This window comes from Strix uralensis, chromosome 21 (genome assembly GCF_047716275.1).
Source record: "Strix uralensis isolate ZFMK-TIS-50842 chromosome 21, bStrUra1, whole genome shotgun sequence".
In the NCBI taxonomy this organism is placed as follows: domain Eukaryota; kingdom Metazoa; phylum Chordata; class Aves; order Strigiformes; family Strigidae; genus Strix; species Strix uralensis.
The window spans coordinates 9487596-9513077 of NC_133992.1; the positions used below are offsets into that span (position 1 = coordinate 9487596).

The 25482-nt window shown below is 47.4% G+C and overlaps 1 protein-coding gene across 2 annotated transcripts in view; it reads left to right on the forward strand.

Annotated features, from left to right (window-relative positions):
• COL5A1 (collagen type V alpha 1 chain) overlaps positions 1–25482 on the forward strand; it is a 160448-nt gene that overhangs the window by 71013 nt on the left and 63953 nt on the right. For both annotated transcript variants that reach the window (XM_074891283.1, XM_074891284.1), the window contains exons 5-14: positions 784–915; positions 2671–2817; positions 2942–3190; positions 7435–7587; positions 7896–7952; positions 11993–12034; positions 12303–12365; positions 20650–20724; positions 22263–22355; positions 25321–25377. In XM_074891283.1, the coding sequence (XP_074747384.1) occupies positions 784–915; positions 2671–2817; positions 2942–3190; positions 7435–7587; positions 7896–7952; positions 11993–12034; positions 12303–12365; positions 20650–20724; positions 22263–22355; positions 25321–25377 (1068 nt within the window). The remainder of the gene's footprint in view (positions 1–783; positions 916–2670; positions 2818–2941; positions 3191–7434; positions 7588–7895; positions 7953–11992; positions 12035–12302; positions 12366–20649; positions 20725–22262; positions 22356–25320; positions 25378–25482) is intronic.

The window sequence follows — 25482 nt, forward strand, 5'->3', positions numbered from 1 at the left end:
CTCTGACCTTTGGGCTGTGACTGCATCACGCTTCGTATGCTATATAGAGAGCAGTCCATTAAGCAGCCTCGGTGCCTAATGAGCTTGCTCTGCACCTCGTTTTCAATAAGCCACTGCAAACTCTCCCTTTTTTCTCTTTTTCTGATTATCAGATGCATTTCTAATCTCTTTCTGTGTCTGCCGCTCTGTTGTGGGTGGAAAACTGAGGTGAGGCAAGATGTGGAAAGGGGGTGTGATGTCTTTTATGAGACCAATTGATGGGGTGGGAGAAGCAGAGAAGTTTTGAGGCCAGTAAAGAGCTTTCTGGACTGGGCAGGAAGACTCTGGAGCCTTGCAGAGCTGCACGGGACCGGGCAGGAAAGGAGATTTTTTTATTGCCCACGGGACACTGCTGATTTGGGGTGCATAGAGCCCTTTATCTCTTATTTTTTACTGCACACACCTTGCCTGGGGCCGTCAGCGCTGCTGCGTTCTAGGTATGTGGGTGACCTTTCTGCAGATGTGGTTATCTTTTTGGGAAGGTGCATTTGGGACCAGGCGTGAAGTGTGGTGGCTTCACACCTCGCAGAGCAGCCAGGGATAAGCGACTGCTTGACCCGGCCCTGGACCCAGAGGGGTTTCGGCTGGCTCATCTCAGGCGACACGCCTGTGTCAGGGAGGTGGCCCTGCCAAGTGTTTTGCTTTTCATTTCTTGGTGGTGTTTATCCCCTCGACTGTGCTCTCGAGCTGGTGGCTCCACGTTCACCATCCTTTCCCCTGACACTCTGCCTTTCCTTCCCGCAGGGTGACATCCAGCAGCTGCTGATCGTGGCAGACCCCCGAGCAGCCCACGATTACTGCGAACACTACAGCCCCGACTGCGACACTGCCATCCCCGACTCCCCCCAGTCCCAGGACCCCAATCAAGATGAATACGTAAGTCTCTTGCAGGGTTTGGGGCTGCTTTTGGGGCAGCAGCATCCAGCTCCATATCGCGAACGCGTTCAGCTTCTTCCTCCCGTTCAGTTTCCCTGCGACTCATCTGTAAGGGCCAAGACAGAGCTTGGTTTTTAGGATTTGCAGGTTCTGGTCTTGGCTCTCACTCTCGGGAGTTTCCCTTCCTTTCTGCGCTCCTCCCATTTCCAGAGACTGAAATGAATATTCGCTTGGAGCTCAGAAACTTGCAGGAGAGACAACCCAAGCTGAGTGTGAAACACTGACCTTCCCTGGCAGGTCGAATCCTGTCCAAAACAGACACCTGTTTCTAAATTTCAAATTTTACTGTTGAACTTGTAAAAAGATTAAGTAGGTTTTTTTCAATATTCTTTGAAACAACTGGTGTTAAAGGAGGGGGAAGCACTTTTGCCCATGTATTTGACATTTGAATCACATTTTGGCAGAAATGCTCCCAGCTCATCTGTATGAACTGCTGTGCTAAGTATTTTTTCTACCAAGAGTTAGCCTCAGATCTTTTCTTTAAAAAAAGAAAAGAATAAAAGACTGATACAGGGTACCTTTTAATTTCTGCCGCTCAATTAGAAATGTCTGGGTGTGGCTGATTTCCAGAACATCATCACCTGAATTTTAGACATTTTAAGAGGTCTCAGGCTCAGCTCACAGCAATTAAAGTGTCTGGCATCCTCGGCTGCTTCTCAGCATTTTGGCTGCTCTCTTGGTCTAATTTGCCAGTCCATGCGCTCTCTTGCTTTCAGCTGGTCTTAGATCTGCGGGCTCCTGCCGAATCCCTGCGAAGCTGTAATGCCATCAACCTGCTCTGGCTTAGCTTTGGAATTGAATTAAAACCCTGTGCCTAGCAGGGCTCTGGGGAGCAGAGCGATGCTCGCAGGCGAGGCACGGCCACCCAGTCCCAGGGAAGTGCCGTAACCGCTCCGCCAGCACTTCTGGAGAAACAATAAATAAGTAAAATAAAATAGATGTCGGTATGGTCAAAATATGTGGTAGTAGGAAAATAAAACTCTTCCTTCGGAGCCAGCAGTTCAACAAGGGCTGGCTTGTCTTAGAGCTGTGTTGCTCTGTGTAAGAATAACTCTTCCACGCGCCAGCATCTGCTGCCAGTGAGAGCAATGGACTGGCGAAGAAATTTGCCATGCCCGGCTGTAACCAAATGTTTTGTTTGTATCTCATTTTGAAGAATGACTGACGCCTTGTGGAAAACACTGAAAATATCTTGTTTTCAAAGCCCTTCTGCCTTCAGGCCACGGATGGATGGGAAGTCACACGGATGCTATTAGTGCAGTTGGATGAGTGAAATAGCATCCCTGCTTCTCAGAGTGGCTGTGTGATTCAAGTGTTTTCTTCCCCTCTGTGAACATGTCAGATGTGTGACTTGGGAGGTCTTGACAATCTGAGGTTAAAAAAAAAAAGTTTTTTTCTTTTTTTTAATTGTGTTATCGTGGGTGACTGAATTGCTGCAGGGTAGGTCCATCCTCTCTGATAAGGGAGAACGCACAGGACCAACAGTTGATTGGGAGCCTCCTTAAATCACAGACATTGCCAAAGCAGCCCAAAGCCAGGCTCTTGGTGAAGGCTTCATAGAAGCTGATGACCAAGAAGGGAAAGATTCCACTGCATCACGACATGGCCCCATTGACATGAAATAATGTCTAAAAGAGCTGGCAGGAACATGCTTGGATGCTGCCAGCTTATTTTCTACTTCTCATCTCTTTGCAGTACACTGACGGGGAGGGAGAAGGTGACACCTACTACTACGAGTACCCCTACTACGAAGATGTTGATGAAGCTGTAAAGCCAGAAGCGCCCACCACCAAACCCGGCACTCCCGAAGTGGCTGCTGGAGAGAGACCTGAAAACAAGCAGGTACCTACGCAGGGTCTTGGCAAAGATGCGGTTGATAAGTGGCACCTTCGTAGAAGGGGAAGTGGAGGGTGACGCACAATCTTCTTTTTGTTTCTCTGATTCTGACGTTTTGCTTCTGCAATAGGATTATCCTGCCCCCACGCTGTCGCCTGATGGAGGAGACCCCAGCAAGCAGACAAAAGAGGACGCTACGGTGGATGACCCTCTCGTGGATGAGTACAATTATGAAACCATTAATGAAGAGTACTTCACGCCTCTCCCTTACGAAGATGTCAACTACCCTGAAGAAGTGGACCCCCAGGGCGGACTCACTGAAAACGCCGTGGAAGCTGAGCTCCCCACGAGTACCGTCATCACCTACAATGAGACTGATGTAATTTTAATGACTATTTTTCACTTTGTTTTTTATTAATTCTGGTATTTCATAGCCTTGAGAGCAAAGGAGATGTGATCATCCCTATAGTAAAACTCTAAGCAGTTTGGGCAGCTGTTGGAAGAGGAAGCTTCTTGTAAAATATTTTCACTCCAGATATTTCAGGGTGTGGAATGCAGATATTTAGAACTTGGTTAAGGATTATTCCCCTGGAAAAATCTGTTCATATTGATATCTGCATTTCCCTGTGTGAAGTGCTTGTCTGACAAAAAGAAAAATGAGGGATGGTGCTAAAATCTAAGTAAAAGCATTTTATTTCAAAGCTATTAATATGAATGCTTAAAATGTTGATTTGATGGAGAACATAAATATTTTTCATTTTGTCATTCCCACTGAATAGCATCTTTACATTTTTCAGATTGTAATTTAAAAAAAAAACCCAAAACATTTCAACACTGGGACAAACCCTTGATTGTAAACTACTGCATTCACACAGGGAGAGTCCCTCCATTTTGTGCACGGATCTGCTCAAAGATGAGATCAGTCCAGATCCCACAGCTGATGTTTCTGTTGGAGCGATTACATTTTTAGTTACCCACGCTTTAATATGCTTCAACTGAAATATGTTGCACTTGAGACTCTTCTGTTCTCAAGACTTGCCCAGTTCTTGCCTTTTATATTGGTCCTCAAATAGATGAACGTTGGTCTCATCCTTAGAGATAAATAGTTGTGCAGCTGCGTGCTGTGTAGCTCGCTATTCAAGGAGATAACTACACTAAATGAGGCAATTCTTCGTTAGGAGCATCAGCAAGGGGAGTTGATTGTGGGATAATGTTTCCTGGATGGGACTCGACAAGGTTTTTTGGTTCCTCCTCAAATGGAGAAGAATTACTTAGTTATGGGACTGTCAAAACTTGAGGCTTTCTGGGAGGTGCTGGAGGGTGGCAAGAGAGACAGCAAAAATTGGCTAATGTATTTGGAGTTGGATCTGGAAGCTTGAATGAAAAGGTGTCAGGGAAAGTGTCCAAGCAAAGAACTGAGCAGCCGGAGCGAGGCAGGAGGGGAGCCAGCCGCCCCGAGGGTTGGTGGCGTGGCGGGGATCGAGTCCAGCCAGCTGAGGATAAAAAAATGCGGTGGAGGAGGAGGTTGAGCAGCCCAAAATGATACACAGAGAGAAACAGAAAAGGCTCCAGCGTATCGAGGAAGCGAGCACAAACCTGAGGGAACCCATGGATGGGAAACTTTTCTGTTTCCTGACAAAGAGCTAGAAATCTTTGGCCAAGCTTGAACTTTCTAATAGAGATGAATTAATGACTGGGTAGCGTGACCTTAAAAAAAATTGGAAAAGGAAGAGGTTCAAGGGCGCTTTAGTTGTTAAGAAAGGAAATAGAAGAAGAGGAAAGTTCAGGTAGGGAAATGCACGGTGAAGCTTTCCTATGTGAAAGCTCAGCTTGTTCTCAGCAAAGCATCTCGTGGGGAGAGAGTGCAAAGTGTCCACCTCCCGCAGCTCCAAGAGCCAGCGTTTAGATGGGGAGGGCTGTAGGACTGCCCGGGGCTGGGAGGTAGCTCCAGTGAATCTTTCAGCTGATGAGCAGAGAAAAGGACACAACTTGCCTGGCTGAAGGAGATTCCCGTGCACTGAGACGAAGGCTAATGCAGTGTGACATAGGGAAGACTCCCAGAAAGTGCCAGCCTGAGGAAAAAATACCCAAGAGGATATGGATTTTGGGTTTACACCTTGGAGGGGAGCTGCGGGCCCTGCCTGCAGCCATGAACTCCTGGGGAAACAGAATCCTTTAATTCAGCAGCAGACCACGCTGCTTTATGAGGAATATGGAAGTGAGGATCGGGATCTCATGCGTGTAATTGCCTGCTTAATACCTGTTATTAGAAACAGGGTTTCAGCAGGAGATACAGCCTGCTGAAGTGGTTGGAGATGTTTATTTGCTCTTAAAAAAAAAAAAAATCAAACCCAACCAAAAAACCCTCATAAGTTTTTTGGCTAGTTTAGGAAACAGAATAGCGCTCGTGGTCATGAGTAAGTGTGGCATCATTTCAAGCAGTCCCAGGTTTCTGGCTGGAGCTGGAGCCCCGTTGCTGTTGCAGAGGGATGCAAGCGTGCGGTGGGGCAAGAGCTGGGCTGGGACCCTGGGAGTCCCCTGAGCTGCCCAGCCCTGGCACTGCTCATGGGGTCAAACAGAATAATGTTGGCCTGGTGCAGAAGGGTCATTTTTAACATCCCTTCACAGACTCTGCTACAAAATCGGGGTGCAACACTGCACTGTTGAAGTTCACCTGTCTGTGTTTTGGGGAGACTGTAATTCCTGCAGTGGGAATTAAAAGGGGGTTTAGTTTTACACAAGTGAAACTTTGTGGAGCCTGTGCGAGAGGTTTTGGAGGCAGGCGTAGTCCCTGAACTCTCCTGGGCTTGGGTTTCATTATGGCTAATAACTCTGTGATAAATGCCAGTGAAGCAATTCCGAGATTTAGTAGGTAGCAATACTCCCATGAACAAGAGGAGCTGGGGACAGATATATTTTGTTCATTGCCTGCTATTCATCAGGCAGTTTGCTTTACTTGTCCAGATGCATATACCAGGGCTTCATATCTGCATCGCTTTCTCTAAAGGGAAGACTAAAAGGTGATTTAAACAAAGCTGTTATCCCAGTCTTTTGCACACTGATTTTTTTTTTTTTTTTTTTTTTTGGACCTCTTCTTTTCTTTGTGGACTGTTTTCTGATTCAGGTTGTCTAACAACATTGTTAAAGAGATTATTTTTAGGCTTTTTGGTTTTTCTCCAAAGCACCTGCAAATCTCAGCATGGAGAACTTTCCTCCTCCTCTGCCCAGTTATTCAAAACATCCTATCTTTCCATGCAAATTGACTTAGGGACCTTAATCAAAATATCAAACCAGACGTTTTTGCCTTTCATTTCAAAGAAAGCTTTCTATGTTATCTCCAAAAATTTAATACCAAGATGAACAGGTTTTAAGGTTTCAAAGAGCAAACATACATAAAAGATTTCAAATGGGATTCAAGATGTGTGCGATAGCTCTAGATCCATTTGAATGATACAAAGGAAAAATAATACTAACTTTTCCAAGTTTTCTAATTGAGTAATTGCCAAACTATAGTTTCTTTTTTTTTTGCAGAGGTAGAAGAAGATGGGGTGACAGAGTGATGATTGCCTTAGCACTAGGGCTTATTCTTACTTTAAAAACTCTTGCGTTCAGATGGAGATGCTCGTGCTTAAGGGTTCTGAGCAGTGTTGGCACAGAAACAAGGTCTGCGAGTGGTGGTGGCATTTAAGTAATTAATTTTGAATTCATAGAAGCGAGGAAATTATTTCTCTGGGAAGCCCTGGAAGTAATTCAATTTATGGACCGTTTTGGTCATTACCTGGATGGGAAAGAAACAAAAGAAAAAATCTATTATCAGCACGTGTTCTTCTTTATCAGGCTGTTCAGAGTACAGGATGCCAAGAGACAGTTGCCTGCCAGGCTGCAGAAAGCACAGGGGTGTGGAGAGAGCAAGGAAATTCTGATGCTTGTCTAGATGTCTTTGCTTGTGGTCCATAATATCTGTTGCTGTAAGGATTCAGGGATTAATGCCTCAGATCTGTAAAAATTTCTGCTTCTGCTCTTTGGACAAGCACAATCGCAACTTGGATCCCAGACTAAACAAACAGGAGGTTTTTGTAGAAGCGAACTTGCATTTTTCCACATTTCTTCCTGTAATCGGATACTCATAATGACACATTGTGTTTCTGATGTGCATTTTAAATATGCAACTGGATGCGTGACCTTTTACGCTTAATAATCCAGTGTCTCTGATACTGAGGCTGTGAGAGATGAGCAGGGCTTGAAGTTTGAAACTTCCATTCCCTGTTTCTTTAGACCTTTAGCGTTTGTGGGATCCTCCTGACGTGAGCTGTTGCTTTGTGCTGTGTTTTGTTTTCCCTTCTCAAACTTTTATGCTCACAGTGTTATTTCAGGGGTTGACAGAGAAATCCCAGGGAAAGCCAGGGTGTATGTTTTGCCGTAAAGATCCTCCCATCCTTCTTGCCTGCCGTTGGAGAAGATTCTTGGAGGTTACTGGAGACTTTATAACTCCAGAATTTAACCTTTCTTGTGCTTTTTATTTGCAGCTATTTTATAAAGCATCCTCACTTTGCAGAAACCGCAGTCTTCCCCTTAAATTTCCAGTGTTTGCAGCCTGACATGTTGCTGCTCTTCTGCTTCCAGGCTGCTCAAGGAGGAGAGGATCTGGATAAAGATTTCACCGAGGAAACAATAAAAGAATATGATGGGAACTATTATGATAACTATTACGACCGAACAGTCTCTCCTGATATTGGCCCCGGCATGCCTGCTAACCAGGATACCATCTACGAAGGGGTAAGAGAGTTAATTTTCCATCGAGGGTAAGCCTAGTTCAAAATGTTTGTCTTCCCAGAATTTATAGCACAGAGACTAACAGCTTAAAAACCAGCGAGAGCATCTTGCTTGGAGTCATCCACCTGCAATGCACGTGTTTAGCACAAGGCGAGGAGAAGGGTGCCCCGTTTCTTTTCTACGTGAACATCAGCAGTCCTTTGGTTGCAGAAGTTGTCCCAGGATCTCCAGTTCCTGCTCGGAGCGGTGATGCTGATGCGGGTGATGTCCTCTTTGACTCTCTGCCTCTGTGTTTCCCTTGTGTGCTACAGATCGGCGGCCCCCGGGGAGAGAAAGGACAGAAAGGGGAGCCTGCGATTATTGAGCCCGTAAGTACCATCTGGGTTTTTTTGGTGGTTTTGGATTTTTTTCCCCAAGGAAAAAGGTACAAGGGGCATGTTCGTTATGGCTTGGTGCTCAGTGGTACAGCTGGGAAGAAAATTTCCCGTGGAAGAATTACTTGGTTCATTTAAAAACTTTTTAATATAAAATACTGTAATTATTTTTTTTTTAAACTTCAAGAAGCGACCTAAATTAGGGAGGAAGTACAAAATTTCCCATGAAATCTCTCATTTACCAAAATAAAACCTAGGCCTTTTAGAATTGAAGCGTTAGGCAGAGGGCATGTCTCACCTCTCCAGAGGTTTGGAAGTGCCCCCGGCTCGGCAGCAAACCCGCTACCCCGAGCGCCCGCAGCCGGTGGCCAGGTCATATCCTGACCTGAACTTGCAGCTTGGGGCCGGCTTTAATTGTGCAACTAATGGGTTCAGCTCTGTGGAAATAAAAGGGTTCTCCCTGCACACAGCTGCAGAGGGGTTTGCTCCTGCGCCTGCCCCAGGGTTCCACCAGCTTTCCACTTTCAGAGAAGCTCTGTGTTGACCTGGGAGTGGAACCTGGCACTCTCTTTATGATTCTGCCCTGGCCTGTTTCTGAGGTTATTTTTCTTTCTAAAGAACAGTTATAAACTGTCTGTGCTCTTTCCACTCTGCAAAAAATGTGAGTGCCCAACTGAGCACCCCCTTAGGTGGGGCTGGAGCCGTTCCCCTTGCGGTGGGGACAGCTGGTGTTTGCTCAGAGGTGACCACTGCACAGAGCAAGTGGCCGTTGGTTGATGACCGTGTGTCTGTCCCTCATGACGTCTCAGGATGCTGAGGTACCCCCATGCCTGCTCCTCCCCAGGCTGGAAACGGGGCTTTGGGTCCTTGCAATCACCTCCCTGGAGCCTCATCCCCAAAGGGCACACTCACTGCACACCAGCAACTCAATTAACCTAATTTTCCTTGGCAGAGGGCCAGCGCAGCGCCCAGCATCACAGCGGCACTTCCCATCACTCGGAGGCCATTATTTTTTTTAATTCTTCCTCCCTTTCCTTCTTTGCCTGACACTTTCACAGATAGCGGGGGGGGGGGGGGGGGGGGGCAGGGAGAAGCTGGGGTGCAGCAGCAGGGCTTGAAAAGCCTGAACAAGGGTCTTACAAAAGCATTTCTGACCTTTCCTTCCTTTTCTTCCTTTCTGGGTCTTGCTCTCACTCTGCAAACAAAAGGAGGAGCGAGTGATTTTTGTTTATCGGAGGTGTGGGAAGGTTGGGGGGCAGCTGAACCCCATGAAGACGGTGGCACAAACCCACCCTGCCTATCCAGAACCAATCTGAAATGCTACAAAGTGAACAAAATAGTTAAATTTAATCACCCAGAAAGAATTTGGCCGCCTTCTCTATTTCAAAACACTGGAGCATGTATAGCTTTTGCCAGAAAGTAAACAAGACCAAATGCTGCCTTTTCCCTCTCTGTGCGGTTCCTCTTCAGCAGAGAGAAATTCAGATTTGCTGTGCTCTTTAGCTCTCTTCTTTTTTTCTTTTTTTGATGGGAGCTGCAGCAGAGAGGGAATAAAAACCAAACGCAGAAGTCGGATTCTGCTGGATTTTCTCTCCCTTTCGTTCAAACTGCCTGTCCTTCAATCCTTGCTCTGTGCTGACGCTCGCTGGAGGCAGTGGGGCAGCACAGGCGCGGGGTGAGGAGGGATGCAGCCGGGGATGGCTGGGGCACCCCCCATCCCAGCTCCGCCTTCGCCTCCTCAAAGCTCCTTCTCCTTCTGAGGGGGCCCCTGGTGCTCACACCTGCCTCTGGGGAGATTTGATCAGCCTTTGCATGGCACCTTTGTGTGTTGCTGCCAGCTTCTGGGCTGTTTCTGTGATATTTGGGGGTGGCACCTGGGTGTTGATTGAGTGGAAGCAACACCCCATTTTCCCCTGGGAAGGTCCTAAATCCATGGTTTACTTGCTTCACCCTCGGTGGCATCCTCCTGATCCCAAAACCCTCCCACGTTTCCATCGCTTCTGTTGATGAGCAGTCATATAAACAGTGGAGGTCTCTTGCCGAGGAGAATCTCCAGATGTCCCTAAAGCTAGAGCTCAACATAAACCAACAGATAAATATGGGAAGATGCCAAGGATGTTTGCATTGCAAATTGGCTAATTAGCCCAGACTCTTCCCCTGTGTGGAGGAGCATCCCGAGGCTCTGCAGCTGGCCATGGGAAGCAGAGCCTCAGCGCTGTGCGTGCTCAGACCATGGTAATGCTGGCACTCAGCAGCCCACAAATGTCCTGGGGAGACCTACGTGGGCAGTGGCTTTCTGCACCAGCCCAGAGACAATTATTAGTTTTTGTTTTGGAACCTGCCACACCAAAACGTGCCATCGCTGGTCTCAGCAGGGATGGACCTTGGGGTGTCCATATGGGGAAAGGTTTGCTGGGACCTCTGGGGTTTCCTGTGCAATGTCCTCATTGCGTGTCTGAAACGGAGCCGGTGCTTAGTGGATGTCCTGGGGGCCACCTTCTCCATCAGCATAGCTCACCTCTTCTTGGTAGCCTCCAACAGCAAATAGCTCATACTTGGTGCAGGTTGGAATGTCATGTGGGGTTCATCCCTGCTTCCCACCCAGCAGAGAACAGTGTCTCCATGGCAGACAGTGAAACTGCTGGCAAAATGGGCACGGGGTGAAGTCCATGACCTAAATTCTTTACTGGTGAAGAATGACTGCACAGGCACTTCTGTGATGACAGCAGCAGAAAATTTCCCCTAACACATCCAAATGAAGCGGAAGCCAGATTTTAAACGAGGTGCTAATGAGTAGTACGGACACTGGGAAAGACAGAAAATAGTGCTGGCCGTGCATTAGTGGCGCAGAAACATGCGTCCCACTAATGGAAGCAGGGATGGTTCATGGCAACATGTTTTACCCTATTTTTTGCTCCTCTGGGCTTAGAGACTGTGGCTTCTGGGGCAGGAATGCCTGGATTCTCCTCTAGACATTTCAGATTTGTTCAGCTCAGCCCTGTCTGCTGTAGTGGCTGCTGTGGAGTCAGCTGAGGCTTTTAGCACCAGAGCCTGTGCCCAGGAGACCAGTTAAAGATGACCCGAGACCAGTCCCTGCACTTGCTTCCTCTGGGCTTCTCCCATACGAGCCGACTGCTTATCTACAGATTCTTAGAGGCTGATTTCAGCTCATAGGATAAATGTCCTTCTTGGCTACATATGAGCTTGGCAAGAGCTGGGACTGCTTAGGCTCGACCTGGGGGCACGGTCACTGGTCCAGAGATAAAAGGGCTGTGCTTGCTATGGGGCTCTTCCCAACAGATCAGCGTGATGCCTTCTGGAAAGCACTTGCCAGGTTTATTGGGAGGTTTCTTTCCTGCCTCTTACATACCCATGAGGGGGGAAAAAAAAAAAAAAAGAGCTCAATTTTACTGAGTACATGATAGACCTGATTTAAAGTTATGACAAAATATTTAGATTAAAAGGAATGGAATAACATTATTCTACCATTTTGCCCACACAGTGATTTCCTAGGTACACAGAGTAAATCACAGCATGCAGTCTGCTGGGAAAGTAATTTTAAAAAACCCTTGCAATTTGATTATTAACTTTTTTTTTTAAGCTTCTTGGGTCTAGAAATAGCTTTTTCCTGAAGAGGAGCTCTTCTCCCACTCCAGCGCTAGCAGGGCTGGATGTGCCCCAGCATTTGCCCTTTGCCTGGCCATGAGCTGAGGGAGAAGGGTTGTGCTTAGGAAGGTGACCGTGTGCTGGGGCGAGGGTGGGCTTGGAGGCGGGGGGAAGGGCTGTTTTGCCATGCCCTGTGTGATTCAAATAGTATTTGGCTTTCCAATGGGCGGTGCCTTTTGTGCCTGTGGCAGCAGAGACACAGGAGATGTCATCCATCTCCTTCAGCTCTGAGATGCCTAGACCTAGCAGCAAGACCTGAAATATTTAAGGACAGATAAAGCATTGGGCTTTCCAGCCCTGTAGTCAAAGTCACTTTGAGGATGTGCCTTGCTAATCACTTTTGTTTTCCTTTTCTTCCTCTTGCTTAGGGTATGCTGGTGGAAGGCCCGCCTGGTCCCGAAGGCCCAGCAGTAAGTGGCACTTTGTCTACACCTTGCACCGGAGGCTGAGTGTGGCCCCGGGGTGCTGGGCGCACGCGGAGGGCTCAGCACACAGCTGTTCCCTGGCTCTATTGCTTCCATATGCCACGCATGTGTACAGAGCGCTTCGGGGTCGATTTTCTGGTGCAAAAATAAACAGAAAGCTCTAATTCTTTTCCTGCTCGTTGTACAAATATGTTACAAATAATAACACGTTTTCCTTTAGTGGCTTATTTTTTTTCTGTCTTTTCTGTGCTAGGGCCTTCCAGGACCTCCAGGACCAACTGGACCCGTGGGCTTAATGGGTGACCCTGGGGAGAGAGTGAGTACCCATGTTTTTCTCCTCTTTGGCTGAAGCCTTGGGTCATTTTGTGTGTGCAAAGTTGGACTGTGGTCTATCACCGGAGCCCTAAAAAATTGCTCATCCTATAATAGCAATTTCCTCTGAGTCAGCCCCAAAAGGAGCTTATGGTAGGGTTACAGGGCAGACCTTTGTATCCAGGGGCAAAAGGTTGGGGAACACAGCCAAGCTAGTCAAATGCATTAAGCAGTTTTCTCCAGGTTAAAACCAAGACTAAGGCTGACAAACCCTCTGCTTCCTGTCTGCACCCTTTGGCTCGTGGCTGCTCATTCTGGTGTGGGAACTGGGTTGTGGCACTGGGAAAAGAGGATGAGCAAACACACAGAATAGCTGTTAGCACAATAAAATGAAGTTCAGCAGTGATTCTGTGTCCTTATTCCACCTGGTGGTGTGCGTCTTAGTAGAGGGTTTGGTTTTGTTTGGGTCTAGGCTGGTCCCGGGGTCACGCCAGCGCCCCTGTTTTGGGATTTCCTTATGCTCGTTTTGTGTCCCAGACTGCTCCTGGTGGGAAGGTGGCTCCTGTGCAGCACCTCACCTTTTCTGTACGTGGATTATTGGTCTGTACCAGGCGAGCCCTAGGAGGCTGATGTGTGTGCTTTAGCAATGGAGTAACTTAGGTTTTGCGTATTTGGTTTTGTTGTTACTTTAAATCAGTTTTGTCCCTAGCAGCCACTGTTTTGCAAACTGCTGCCTACAGAAGCCACCATCTTCCTCCTCCTTCCCAAGCACTTTTGTGGGCTGTGGCCCCAGATCCCACAGTTTAGCACAGCGCGTTGCTCAGAGTTGTGTATCTGTTCCTTATTGCTGAGTTCTCACCTGGGATCAGGAATGACCTGTGCTCTGGGAGCTGCTGAACTTGAGCCTCAGGTCAGTAAGTGGTGCACAAGCACCATCCAAGCAGCCATCCGTGGGCTTGGCAGTGCTGAAAATTAAAACCCGCTCTCCTCACTGCCTGAGCTGAGTCTCTGAGACAACCCTTGTACCAATACATTCCTTATTCCCCTTTGCTCACCCACAGTTTGAGCTCATTCCCCCTCCCCGGCAGAGGCAGCCAGGCAAGTGGGGACCCTTTCACAGCTGCTTGGGCAGACGGGGACCATGCTGCACGCTGCTCCCAGCCCTGCACCCAGCGGGAATTTTGGCCTGATATCTAGTGGAAGATGACACCAAGTTGGGTGGGAGTGTTGATCACCTCAAGGGTAGGGAGGCTCTGTAGAGAGATCTCGACAGGCTGGAGCGATGGGCTGAGGCCAACTGTATGAGTTTCAATAAGGCCAAATGCTGGGTGCTGCACCTCGGCCACAACAGCCCCCAGCAGCGCTACAGGCTTGGGGAGGAGTGGCTGGAGAGCTGCCAGTCAGAGAGGGACCTGGGGGGGGGATCGATAATGAGCCAGCGATGTGGCCAGAAAGGCCAATGGTATCCTGGCTTGTATCAGCCATAGCGTGGCTAGCAGGGACAGGGAGGTGATCTTACCCCTGTGCTCGGCACTGGTGAGGCCGCCCCTCGATGAGTGGGTTCAGTTTTGGGCCCCTCACTCCAAAAAGGCCATTGAATGACTCGAGCGTGTCCAGAGAGGGGCAACGGAGCTGGTGCAGGGTCTGGAGCACAGGTCTGATGGGGAGCGGCTGAGGGAACTGGGGGGGGTTTAGTCTGGAGAAGAGGAGGCTGAGGGGAGACCTCATGGCCCTCTACAACTCCCTGAAAGGAGGGTGCAGAGAATTGGGGATGGGTCTCTTGAACAAAGTAACAAGCAATAGGACAAGAGGGAATGGCCTCAAGCTGCACCAGGGCAGGGTCAGACTGGCCCTTAGGAAGGATTTCTTTGCAGAAGGGGTTGTTGGGCGTTGGAATGGGCTGCCCAGGGCAGGGGGGGAGTCCCCATCCCTGGAGAGGTTTAGGAGTCGGGTTGACCCAGCACTGAGGGATCTGGTGGAGTTGAGAACTGTCAGTGTGAGGTTCATGGTTGGACTGGAGGAGCTTCAAGGTCTTTTCCAACCCAGATGATTCTGTGATTCACCATAGCACAGACAGGCTCTGAGTTTGCACAGAGGCTGAGATGGGCTCAGCCTCAGCTGCCAGAGCAGCTCAGTTTGGGTCTGAAACTAGAGGAGTGCATGCAGAGCCCTTGAGCAATGTTGGTTTGGGTGATGGAGCACCAAAATCAGGGCTGTGCTGGCAGGAGGAGAGCGGTTCCTGTCTCGATGCAGCCCAGCGGAGCGGCGCATGGGACCGCAGGCTGGTGCGGCAGCGGCACGGGGGGGGACATGTGTACCAGCAGCAGTCGCCTCGCATGAGTAAATTCATTGATTTCTGCAGGTTTGTGTAAGCAAAACAAATGGAGCTTTTGGAGCTTGACACCATTTCGGTGCCTTGGTGCATTGTGATGTTGAGTGCAGTCAAATATGCTTTCAAAATAGCTTCTAGTGTACTGCTGTTTCATCTGGGGAATGGGGCTCCCAGCAGCCCTAACGCCAGCCTCCACCTGTGGCTTATGGTGCTGTGAGGCATCCTGACAGTCCTGTCAGCAAAAAGCCAAAAAAAACGTGCCTACAGGTTGGTTTCTGAAGGCTGGCTTTGTTTGAGGTCTGTTTTTCCAGAGTTTCTCCTGGAAAGCGCGGGAGGGAGGAGAACAGCAGTGACACAGATCACAGGAGATGCACCAGCACACGCAACATCCCGCTGCTGTCACCCAGCGAATGCAAAAAACCTTCCCAAGGAAGGGCGCGCTTATCAGCAAATGCTTCCCTAATCTGATCGCTGAGGTCCTGAGCATGTTTTTCTGGCAGATAAGGCAGCCCGCTACCAGTGGCAGGCTCGCATGTGCCGCAGCATCCTCCACCGATCCAACAGTTGGTTTCCAGATGGGGAACCGCATCCTGTTTGCCTCCTGGGTGCCTGGGGAGGGTAAGCTGGGGTCACCCAGGCTCTCTGCGTTTGTAGGGCTTCCTACTCTTCTGGCAGGTTTTGGTTGAATTCTGCCTAGACAAGGTGGGAAAAGTCGATGATCAGGTTCAGATGGGGAGGTCTGGATAGAGAAGGAGTGTTGTGCTGTTCTGATGTGTCTTAGCACAGCTAATTCCTACAACTGCTGCTAAGGATTTGTGTTGTGGCCTTGCTTATCTCTTTTATATATTTTTTTTAAACTTTCTTTTCCTGTCTTAATTGAGCAACCTAAGACCCAGAAAGAATAGGAGGGAGAATTCACTCCATTGCAGAGGATCAGAACAAGATCTCTGCGCTACCAAGGATCTCACCTCAGCCTCATTTTTAATGCTGGAGTGGTGCCAGATGTTTGCCATGGTTTCCTCTGTGGTTGCCATCAGGTGTTCATCAAACCCTCTGGTTTTCATTTTATCTTACTCCCAGCCTGGCTGTGGGCACAGCGATACCAGCTGAGGCACCTTTGGAGGTGACTAAGTGTGTTTATACACCAGGACACAAGAAGGGATGTATCAAAATATAAAAGCACCAATTAGACAGAAAGGATGAGTATTTTTCCCTAAGTTCTTCCTGGCCTGGCTCTCTGCATGGGTTAAGTGGAGGCTGAGCCTTAACTTTCACAGGTGTTATTTTTAAGCTGTTTTTTACCTCTCTCTTCTCCCCTAGGCTTTTAAAATCCAGCTGTGTTCCCTCTGCTGTCTGCTGTACCCTTGAGCTATCGTCCTTCCCTAGCGCTGCTCTTGCCGTCATTCCTCTTCCACCCATCGAGGTCATTCTCCATCCCACCTGCTCGTCAGCAATAAGCAAGGGATGGGGAACTGCCCCTCTGCAGTTTGGTGCTTTTCCAAATTACTATCCCCTTGGGTGGGTTTGGGACACCCCAGGGCCTGGCTGACTTCCCCGGGGGCACGGGCAGCAGGGGTTGGGTTCCCAGCTTTCCTGGCTGCTGGAGGACAAAGCAACCAGAGGGCTCCAGACCTTCATTATTCACTTCCCAGCCCTATGACACAAATGTTGCAAAACACAACCCATGAGAGAAATAAAATCATTGCTGGCCTGCACTGGGAAGTGTCTGCTGCGATTTTAAGGTGTACTTGAGGAGATTACTCAGGTGTTGGGGCATTCTTGTGGCAATGACCCTAACCTGGGCCCTGGTGCATTGTTTTTTTTTAATTAAGGCTCTTTGTTGCCTTGTTGGTCCATGGGGACTTGGCTGGAGTCTGCTGGCCGCTGCGCTCCTGCATCCCCCCTGGAGCATTGCTGTGAAGACCCCCACCTCATTTACACTCCTGGTGTATTTATTGTTTTTTGATGGAACAGTAATAATGTTTCTTGTGGTTGTGACATGATTGAGAACGAGAAGCCCTGACTGCTCCATCGATCGGTGCCTGCGAGCTCAGAAAGTCAATACGCAGCTGCGGGCTCAGCCCATGGCCAGGAGCCAGGGCCACTGCTCAGAGGTTGGCTTAACCCTTGAGACCCCGCAGTCCCGGTTCCTCCTGCACTACTCCGGCAGAAGGACCGAGGGAGGGCTCTGCATCCTTGGGTGCCAGACTTCATAGAGGATGGGCAAGCTGGGCAAGGTCTTTGCCTCTTGCATTGGATTAGTCAAAAGAGCTGTTTGGGTTCATCAGGTTCTTGGTGGGTCTTCATCCTGCATGGGTCCTACATGTTGCCCAGCTTTCTCTTCTTCTCCCCTTGATGTGCTGCTTCTGCTCCAAAGAATTCAGTTGCCTGGCAGGATGGATGCTGACTCTGGTGACAAAGGGAGTCAGTATTTCTGCTGTTTGTCCAGGCAGATGCAGACATTTGCTGGCCAGGCTCCTCTTGAAGCCAACCAAAGCCAAGCAGCAGCAGACACACTGTCCTCAATGATGTTGTTCCACACCCTGAAATGAAAGGCGTAATTTGCATTCTAGCACAGACGGCACATCTTGCTTTTCTGAGTGTCCAGAACAGAATGTAATACAACATATTGTGCACAGAGAAGTGATGAACTTGCAGAGCCAGGAACTGCAACTGTATTAAAATACTCCTTTTCAATTAGAGCTGCTCCTCTTTTAATTTGTTTGTTATTAACCCTGCGCATAGCTCATGAATTTACATGACACTTATATGTGTACAGTTAAGAACGTTTCCTATGCCTGCATCTGATAGAAAGACTTTTTATTTGCAATCAGGCAGGTGCACTGAATTAATATACCAACAATATTCAGCTATGTTAATATTGGCCAACACTCATTTAGCTCTGTTTTATTCATGATGTCAGTTTTTTCATTTATCCCAGTTATTTTACAACGTGAAGAAGAGCTGGCGTCACCGACAAAGCTGCAGAGCAGCCTGTTTGTGGGAGGTTTCAGAGGACTCGTCTGGGGCGGGGGAATGGTTTAGGATGACTTAGGCAGGTTTCTTCGAGCAGTGGGAAGAAGGAAATATGGCACTTGGGAGACCAGACTGGAACGAAGGAAGTGGGTAAATTTACTTCTTTGAAGAAGATGAGCTGCAGCATTAGGGCAAACTGCAGGTCTGTCACCGACCTCGTTGTGTGTGGAAAGCTGGGGTGTTGGGGTGCTCAATCAGCATGGCTCTGGAGGAAGGCTGGTCACAGTGCAATAATAGCTCTATCTTCCAAGACCAAGCAGTCATTGCATCCCAGTGGATTTAGTCCCCTTGAGGACAGTTTTGCATCTCAGAAGTGTAACAGATCCCTAAAATCCTTTCTGGGACTCTGAAAGGCTTGATGTTTTCAGAGCGCCCTTTTTTCCATCAGATGGCAAGGGCTGCCTTACCTAGAGGACCCCTAGAAAGATCATCTGCTGTGTAATTTTCTGACCAGGGCTGGAAATGGCAGAAGAATAATCCTAGAGAGAGACACTTAAAGCAAATTTTGAGGTTCAGTACTGTGGCTGCTGGGCACTGCTCCATCACTGTCTGCTACTCGAGGAGCCTGAGCACTAACACACTGAGGTTTCAGTTTAAACATTCCCTTGAAATATTGCATTAGTGTTTGCACTCAGCATGGCATTTTAGAGCACTGCACCAAATGAAAGTTGAAGTCCCCATCCCTGGCTGCTATATATCAGCAAATCTCTATTTACATAATGAGAGTGACACAGATTTATACCGACTGAGAGTCTGGCATGCTGCATTTCTTAAAGGCATTCATGAATTTAAATTTACAAAGTGCTTTATGGGTTTGATTTTCCTCCATGCCATTGCTCCCCGCTGCTCCACCCCGCAAGGAAAAGACCTCACACACCCAACCTGAAACAAAAAGAGGCGTTTATGTATAAAAACATTGCATCAACATTTGTCAGTCAGAGTACACACAGAGAGATAAACAAGCTTATTGCTGATCCATCATATGCAGGACCAGAGTTAAAGGAGAAGAGAAAGAGGGAAGAAAGTTTATTATATAAAATGAGTCTGGCCTAAATTATTTATTGTGCTTCTGCTCCAACAGATGGGACTGCCCTCTGCACCTCATCAGCGGAGTCAGGGACTCCGGTGTCGGCCAGACTAAGTAAACAGCATGAATGTAACATCATGAGCTTGTCTTGAAAAATGGATGGGCTGGTGTTATGCAGTCTCCCTTTGGCGCTGAGGGAGCTGCTGGATTTTTTTTTTTTTTTTTTTTTTTTTTTTTTGCTGATAAATCACTGGCTGCAGCGCTGTCTGCTGCAGCGCTGGGAGCAGCTTTGTTATTCCGGGCCGGTTGCGGTGCAGAGCTCGGCTCCTCGTCCACAGCACTGCTCTGCCCTGTAATTGTGGTGCAGGTCCAGCCACAGCCCAGCCGGAGCGATGGGCAGGGTGGAGTAGTGGCAGCTCTTCACCCCCACCCTGGTGCTGGGCTCTAATTTAGGGCTTGAAACTTTGGCTTGAATGTTTTGGGTTCCTTTTTAAGAGGGAGGGGAAATGTTAGTTGAACATGGTATAGAGGGAAGGGAAGAAGAGGGAACAAAGAGATGTGAGAGATGCAAAAAGATGCACCAAGATCTTGCTGGAAGCAGTGGGGCAAGGATAACGCTTCAAATGTTTTGGTTTGGTGGTTTGGTTTTTTTAAATGTTCTGATTTTTAGGGACTTTGTTGCCTATCTGTCTTTCCCTCCTCCCTTTCCCACCTTTATCCACCTCTCTTTGCCTTGTGGGTTGAGTGTGCAACTTTCTCGGGCAAGATCTGGCTCTTCTGTGTCCCTGTAGCCTGTCCATGTATGTCTGTGATTTGTGGCAGGAGTTTATTTTTACTTTTGTTTGGTGTCTGCACAGGCTAGAGGGCTTCAGGCAGGTTGAAGAGAGTGAGAACTCATATAGATCTTTGCTGCTTGCCCTTCCAAGAGCTTTGGATTCTCCTCAGATAGATTTATTATTGGTGTTTACTAAATAGGGGAGTGTCCAAGTCCTCAAGCCTGAGCCGTTAGCCAGGGAGTCCTGTCTGGCCATAAAAAGAGCACCAGGGCTGCTCTCGGCCTCACTGGGACGTGATCAAGTCACCCTTGCCTTGGGCTCCTTAAGCTGGTGTGAAAACTGCGATTAGGCATGCACACTGAGTAGTTGGATGTCATCCTCATTTGCATGTAGAATTGCTGGATGGATGTGCAAATTTGGGTTAACTTAAACTTTTTGCCAAGTACACAGTTGGGAATGCAAATAATCTATGGGCTGTCTTTAGGAAAATTGGCCATATTTGATTATTTATAGCTTCATCAATAGATCTTTTACTGCATACTCGTTTCTTTAGTACAAGTTAAAGATACTCAACTGATGTTAATCAGCACAGCTCCATTGAGATCCTCAGTTTTGCTGATTTACAGCCGCTGACAGGATCACTCCATTGTAGATGGAAGTAAGACTAAAAAAAAAGACAGAAGAGAGAAAAATGGAACGACCCAGATGACTTAACATGTACAGAAATGTATTTATCTTTCCACGTTTCTATCTCGCTGACCTGAGTTATGAAGTTTCATATACATATATGGGTTTTAACAGACGCAGCTAAACATTGATTCCATTAACTCGGAACATTGCAGAGACTTTTATTGCTCGCTCGAAAATTTCATATGGCAGACCCTGGAAATATGAGGACCAGGATGTAAGAAGAGGGAATTACTAAGAAAAATTATGTGTGCTTACAGATGTGCTTCCACAAAATCTACCATGACATTGGGATGTCTACATGCTCAATGCCTGTCTGTCAAGATAGGGAGCCTTTTATATTACGACATATGCCTTTACGGCCACGACTACTTACGCATGGATCTGACTAAAATGGCACTACAGAAGTTTATTTTTATTTTTCTTGTAGGGACCACCCGGTCGCCCAGGTCTTCCAGGAGCAGATGGTTTACCAGGACCACCAGGGACAATGCTTATGTTGCCTGTAAGTACAAGCGTAGCTAAAAAAGCATTTAAATGAGTCGGGCTTTGCTTTGCTACTGCTTAGTGCCTGTTCTTGCAGAAGTCTCCCATCTCTTTTACACCAAGGACACATTATAAAATATGGATCCGGATGGTTCCCCTTGTAAGTTTACATTTTGCAAATCACTGTAACTTCTTCCACTGGTCAAAAGCACAAGGCAGGTAGATAAAAATTTCCAGAAGCGATGAATAAGCTTAAGTGTTTCTGACTGGGCATGGTGTTGGAGAGTGAAAGTCATGAAAAAGTAACTGAAGACACCTCCAAGGGCCCATTTTCCAGACAGAACCCTCCCTCCTACAGTGAGGAACCTCTAACAGCTCTTCAAAGCAGGTGCCAAAATTGTAAGCACCTGAATGAACCACTCTCTTTTGATGACCAGTGGTTAATCTGCATTGGTTTTTTTTTCTCCTACATGAAGCTAGCAAGTACCGAGTCAGCCTTCTCGGTTCTGGGATGCTGAAGGAATGGTTATATTTTGTGTCTGCTTTGATGTGAGAAAGCCCTAAGGAAACCAGCTGCTGAAAATAAGTGGTTAGGTACCAAAAGGAAAGAGTCTTTAGTGAAAAACCGCAACACTCTTGTACAGGCTCCAAATGGTAGGGTGATACTTGTGTAGGTTCCTGGCAGGGTGCCTAGGACAGCCTGGGCCAAGTGCTCAACATGGAGCTTAGCTGGCCACTACAATACATTTGTTGGCCCCTACAGTAACCAACCGTAGGCCTATAAATTGCATCTTTGAATCTGCTTGCCAAGTTCATGTGGTCATATACCTAGCGCCAACCAAGAGAAACGCGGAGGTGAAATGGAGGTGAAAGAGCCGTCCAAGTAGGTTCTGCAGCCTGGAGAGTCCTTCTTGCAAAACTCCAAACACACATGCAATTAAGGCGGGAGAAGGGTGTGTGTCCTGGAAAGTGGGCTTGTAGCTGTTGGGGGTGGAAGAGGCAGAAGAAAACATTAAACTCCTTCCCTTTCAAGTTTGGGAAAATAAAACATTAATACTTGGGGTTTTTTAAATCCTTTGTGTGCTGAAGGATCCTGGCTTGAACAATAGTCCAAACTCTGTTCTTTGAAGCGTGCTGCCACACTTGAGAAATACAGCCTTTGTCCTGGGACAAACAGGCAGCTACAGCCAAATAACCTGATGCAACCCCATCTCCGGGGGTCTCCTGGCCAACAGCATCCGCACGGGGAATATCAGCTCTGTGAGAACTTTGCATTTTGTTTAAACGGTGGTGTGTGAGGTCCTTACAGTTCAGAGCCTACAATCCCTCTTATTGTGCGTTACTTTGAGCTGGCAGGATTTGCCGTGTGGGTACAGACGTGGGAAACGGTCGGTTTGTGCCTGGGAGCTGGGTGACCTGAGAGCGCGGTGGATGGTCTGGAAGGACAGTGGTGGGGCTGGGTCAGTCATGCTGAACAGAGTTGTTTAGGAGCGAGGCTAGCGTGAGGGTGAGGGACAGCAACCCTGTGACCTGCTTTCTCCATCTTGTTCCTATCAGTTCCGCTTTAGTGGAGGAGGAGATGCTGGCTCTAAAGGACCTCTCGTGTCAGCCCAGGAGGCCCAAGCTCAAGCCATCCTGCAGCAGGCCAGGGTAAGTGAAGGGCGGTGGGGATGTCTCTTGCAGCAGGTGCCCAAGGAAGCAGAGGAGGACCAGAATAAATGTCTCGGAGGAGATGTCTTCATAGTTGCACCATCCATAGTGATAGTGGTGGCGACAGCCTCTCATCTAAGTTGGAATTGCTTGTGTGGCTTGAGGTGATGACATCTGGATGACTTGGCCTTTTCCTAATGGCCAGCAGTAGGCTAGGCCCTAGAAACATGGTTTTAAATTGCCTGCAGACCTCAGACCAGGCCTTCAGCCAGTGCCAGTAGACATAGACCTCTTGGCTTCAGTAGTGTTTATGCTGAGAGTTTTGAGAGTATATGAACAGCTGTGGTATGTGCTGTAGGGGTTTTCTTTCTTTCTTTTGTTTCATTTTTTTTCCCAGTAAATTGTAATAATTAAATGTATGTCACAGATGTAAACTGTTCCCAGCTCCATGATTCTCAACAGGCAGACTGCAATTTTCTTTAATATATTTATCTGGAAATACATGATGACTATCCATGCAACCTTTTTTTCCTTGTATGACCTTATTGATTGATGATCACATAATTCCTGGTGGTGGTCATTATGTAGGTTTGCTGGTGAAACAAGATCAGCTGTGCACATTCCCAGTGCAACTCCTGTTCCCTGCCTAGATGAGTACCTTAATGTATAAGGCTTCATAGTCATCTGTTCAAAATAAAACTTAATTTCTAGCCAGTACAGCTTTAAAATTTTTCTTCCATGAGTGCCTGTGTGAAGTTAAATTTAATCGTTGACATGTTAAAAGCAGAGATGCAAGAGGCACAATTACAGCAGAAGGGAACACGCGGGGACCCCACAAGTGCCCTCCTGCTGTGTTTGCCCTGATCTTGCCCAGGAGAGACCAAATCCTGGCCGTAAGCACACCCTTGCAGTAAAGGGGAAAATACAAGATAATTTAGGGAGGCAGTTTGCAAAGGGACACAGCTCTGGGGGTGTTGCTTCTCTCCCTGCCAAATGCAGTCATCCGGGGACAGAGCTTAGGTGTGCTCCTCAGGTCCAAAGCCCACATGTGCCTGCAGCTGGGATATGTGGCTCGGATGTAGCCAGTCTGTTATTCAGAGCTGTTGGCAGTCGCTTTAGCTCAGACTTTTTGGGCCAGTCTGCTGAAATAGGCTGAAAAGCAATTTATTTCACCCTTGAATGAAATAAAGTCCATTGGGGTCTCCACCCAGATGGAGGCACGTGCCCCTTTTAGGTTTACAACAAGGGGTTTGGCTTAGCTGGGGTTATTCTGATTTCCATCTAACTCCTCTCTTACAAAGGAATTTGATTTTATACATATTCAGGGAGAGTATAGGGCCCTGATGCCACTAGCCGCTGCATTTTCCTGTCCATTAACCTTGCTTTGAGAATAATGTTGGTGGATTATGTTTCTGTTGTTACCTTGTCAGTCTTAATTTCAAGGCTGCCTACAGTTTTTCCATCAGCATTTTATTTTGCTGGGAAATAGAGGTTTTGCCCAGATGAACATTTCATGAGAAGCATCTGCTTTCTCAGACTCTCTGTTCTTGTTCTTTTTTTTTTTTTTTTTTTCCTGGTGAAAATTGTGACTGTTATGAAAAAACAAAGAACCTTCCTCCCCTCACTCAAAGTCCCTTTTCTCTGTTTTTTTAATTTTCAATTTTTGGGAAAAATTTAAAATATAGGTAAATCCTGGGTGACTTTTGGGCTGTGAATGGAAAAGTTGAATATTTCTATAGAGGAAAAATTCCATTTCTTGGTTAACTTCAATCTGTTGTCAGCTGAAAACCCTGATACCAAAGCAGAAAGGGAAATAAATGACATTTCTTTTGTTGGGGAAGTTACATGATATGGCAGGAATGGAAAAAGAGTCCTTCAGGGTGGAGGGATATCTTCTTTCCTTTTCTGAGGCTTTGTTTTTCTTGTTACCGTTGTTGTTAATTGCATTATTAGGTTGATTTATTCCCTTAAAATTTGGCTTTCACTAGACACTGAACATTGTCCCAGCCAGCAGTGTTTCAGAGCATTTCCCTTTTAATGGGGTGTTGTAAAAAGATGCCACATAATCTAGCATTTGTGCAATATTTATGCCATTCCAAGTGCAATCACGGGTAGATTTTAATTACTGGAGTACACAGATAATTACAACTCTTTTAAAGTGTTGAATTGTCACGAGAGAACAAATTGTCCGAGGGATGTTTTAAAGTGTGGACCAGCCCCATTACCCACCATGGAAATTACTGACTTGATGCATGGTTACATGACTCCTTAATTATTGAGCTAAAAGCCCCCTGTTGCAAATAGAATTGTCGTTCTGTTTGCAGGATATTAAATAGTAACAAAAAAAGGAAAAAAAATCCTCCAAAACTCCTAGGATGAAAAAGAAAAATCCTCCTAAACTGAACTAAGATCATAAATATATGTGAACAAACCCCTATAAGCCTGTCCAGGCAAAGTTTTGATGTTTACCTTCAATAATTTGTTGCCAAAAGCATCCATTTTATTGTGGCTATATGTGATGATGGAAAAGGGGATCGGACCTGCAGGGGCAGCTTCTCATCTGGTTAAATGCAGGTAGCTCCTCGCCCCTCCATCTGCCCTGGGTCTGGGCCAGGGTGTGTCTATACGCACCTGTAGAGGGGTTTTGTACCTCATGTGCACGGTGCAGAGTTGGTGTAAGGGGTGAGGATGCCTGTAGGCAGGCAGGGTGAAGGTCCATATGTCCTCTCAGCAGACCCATGCACCATCCGGGGGCTTTGCCCCTTTGTGGCTGCAGAAAGGAGTTGGTGGGGCAGCAAGTTGGATGCTTTTGGGTAAATTCACAGAGGGTACAAACGCTGCTCCAAGGATTTGTAGTTCTTGGGGTGTGGAGAGAACGTGTGGTTGGTGGGGCGATGGTGGCTTTGTCCTGTTGCAGCGATGGAGCAGAGACACCAACTGAGCCACGTTTCTCTTTCTGTTGCAGCTGGCGCTGAGGGGACCAGCGGGTCCGATGGGTCTGACGGGGCGGCCGGGCCCCATGGTAAGTGAACGGGCAAGCGAGGACGGAGCAGACCCAGCCGGCGCTGGCTCCGTGGGTGCTCTGGGTTACCTGCGTGAATGGCTCTTTCTTAACATGGTATGAAGC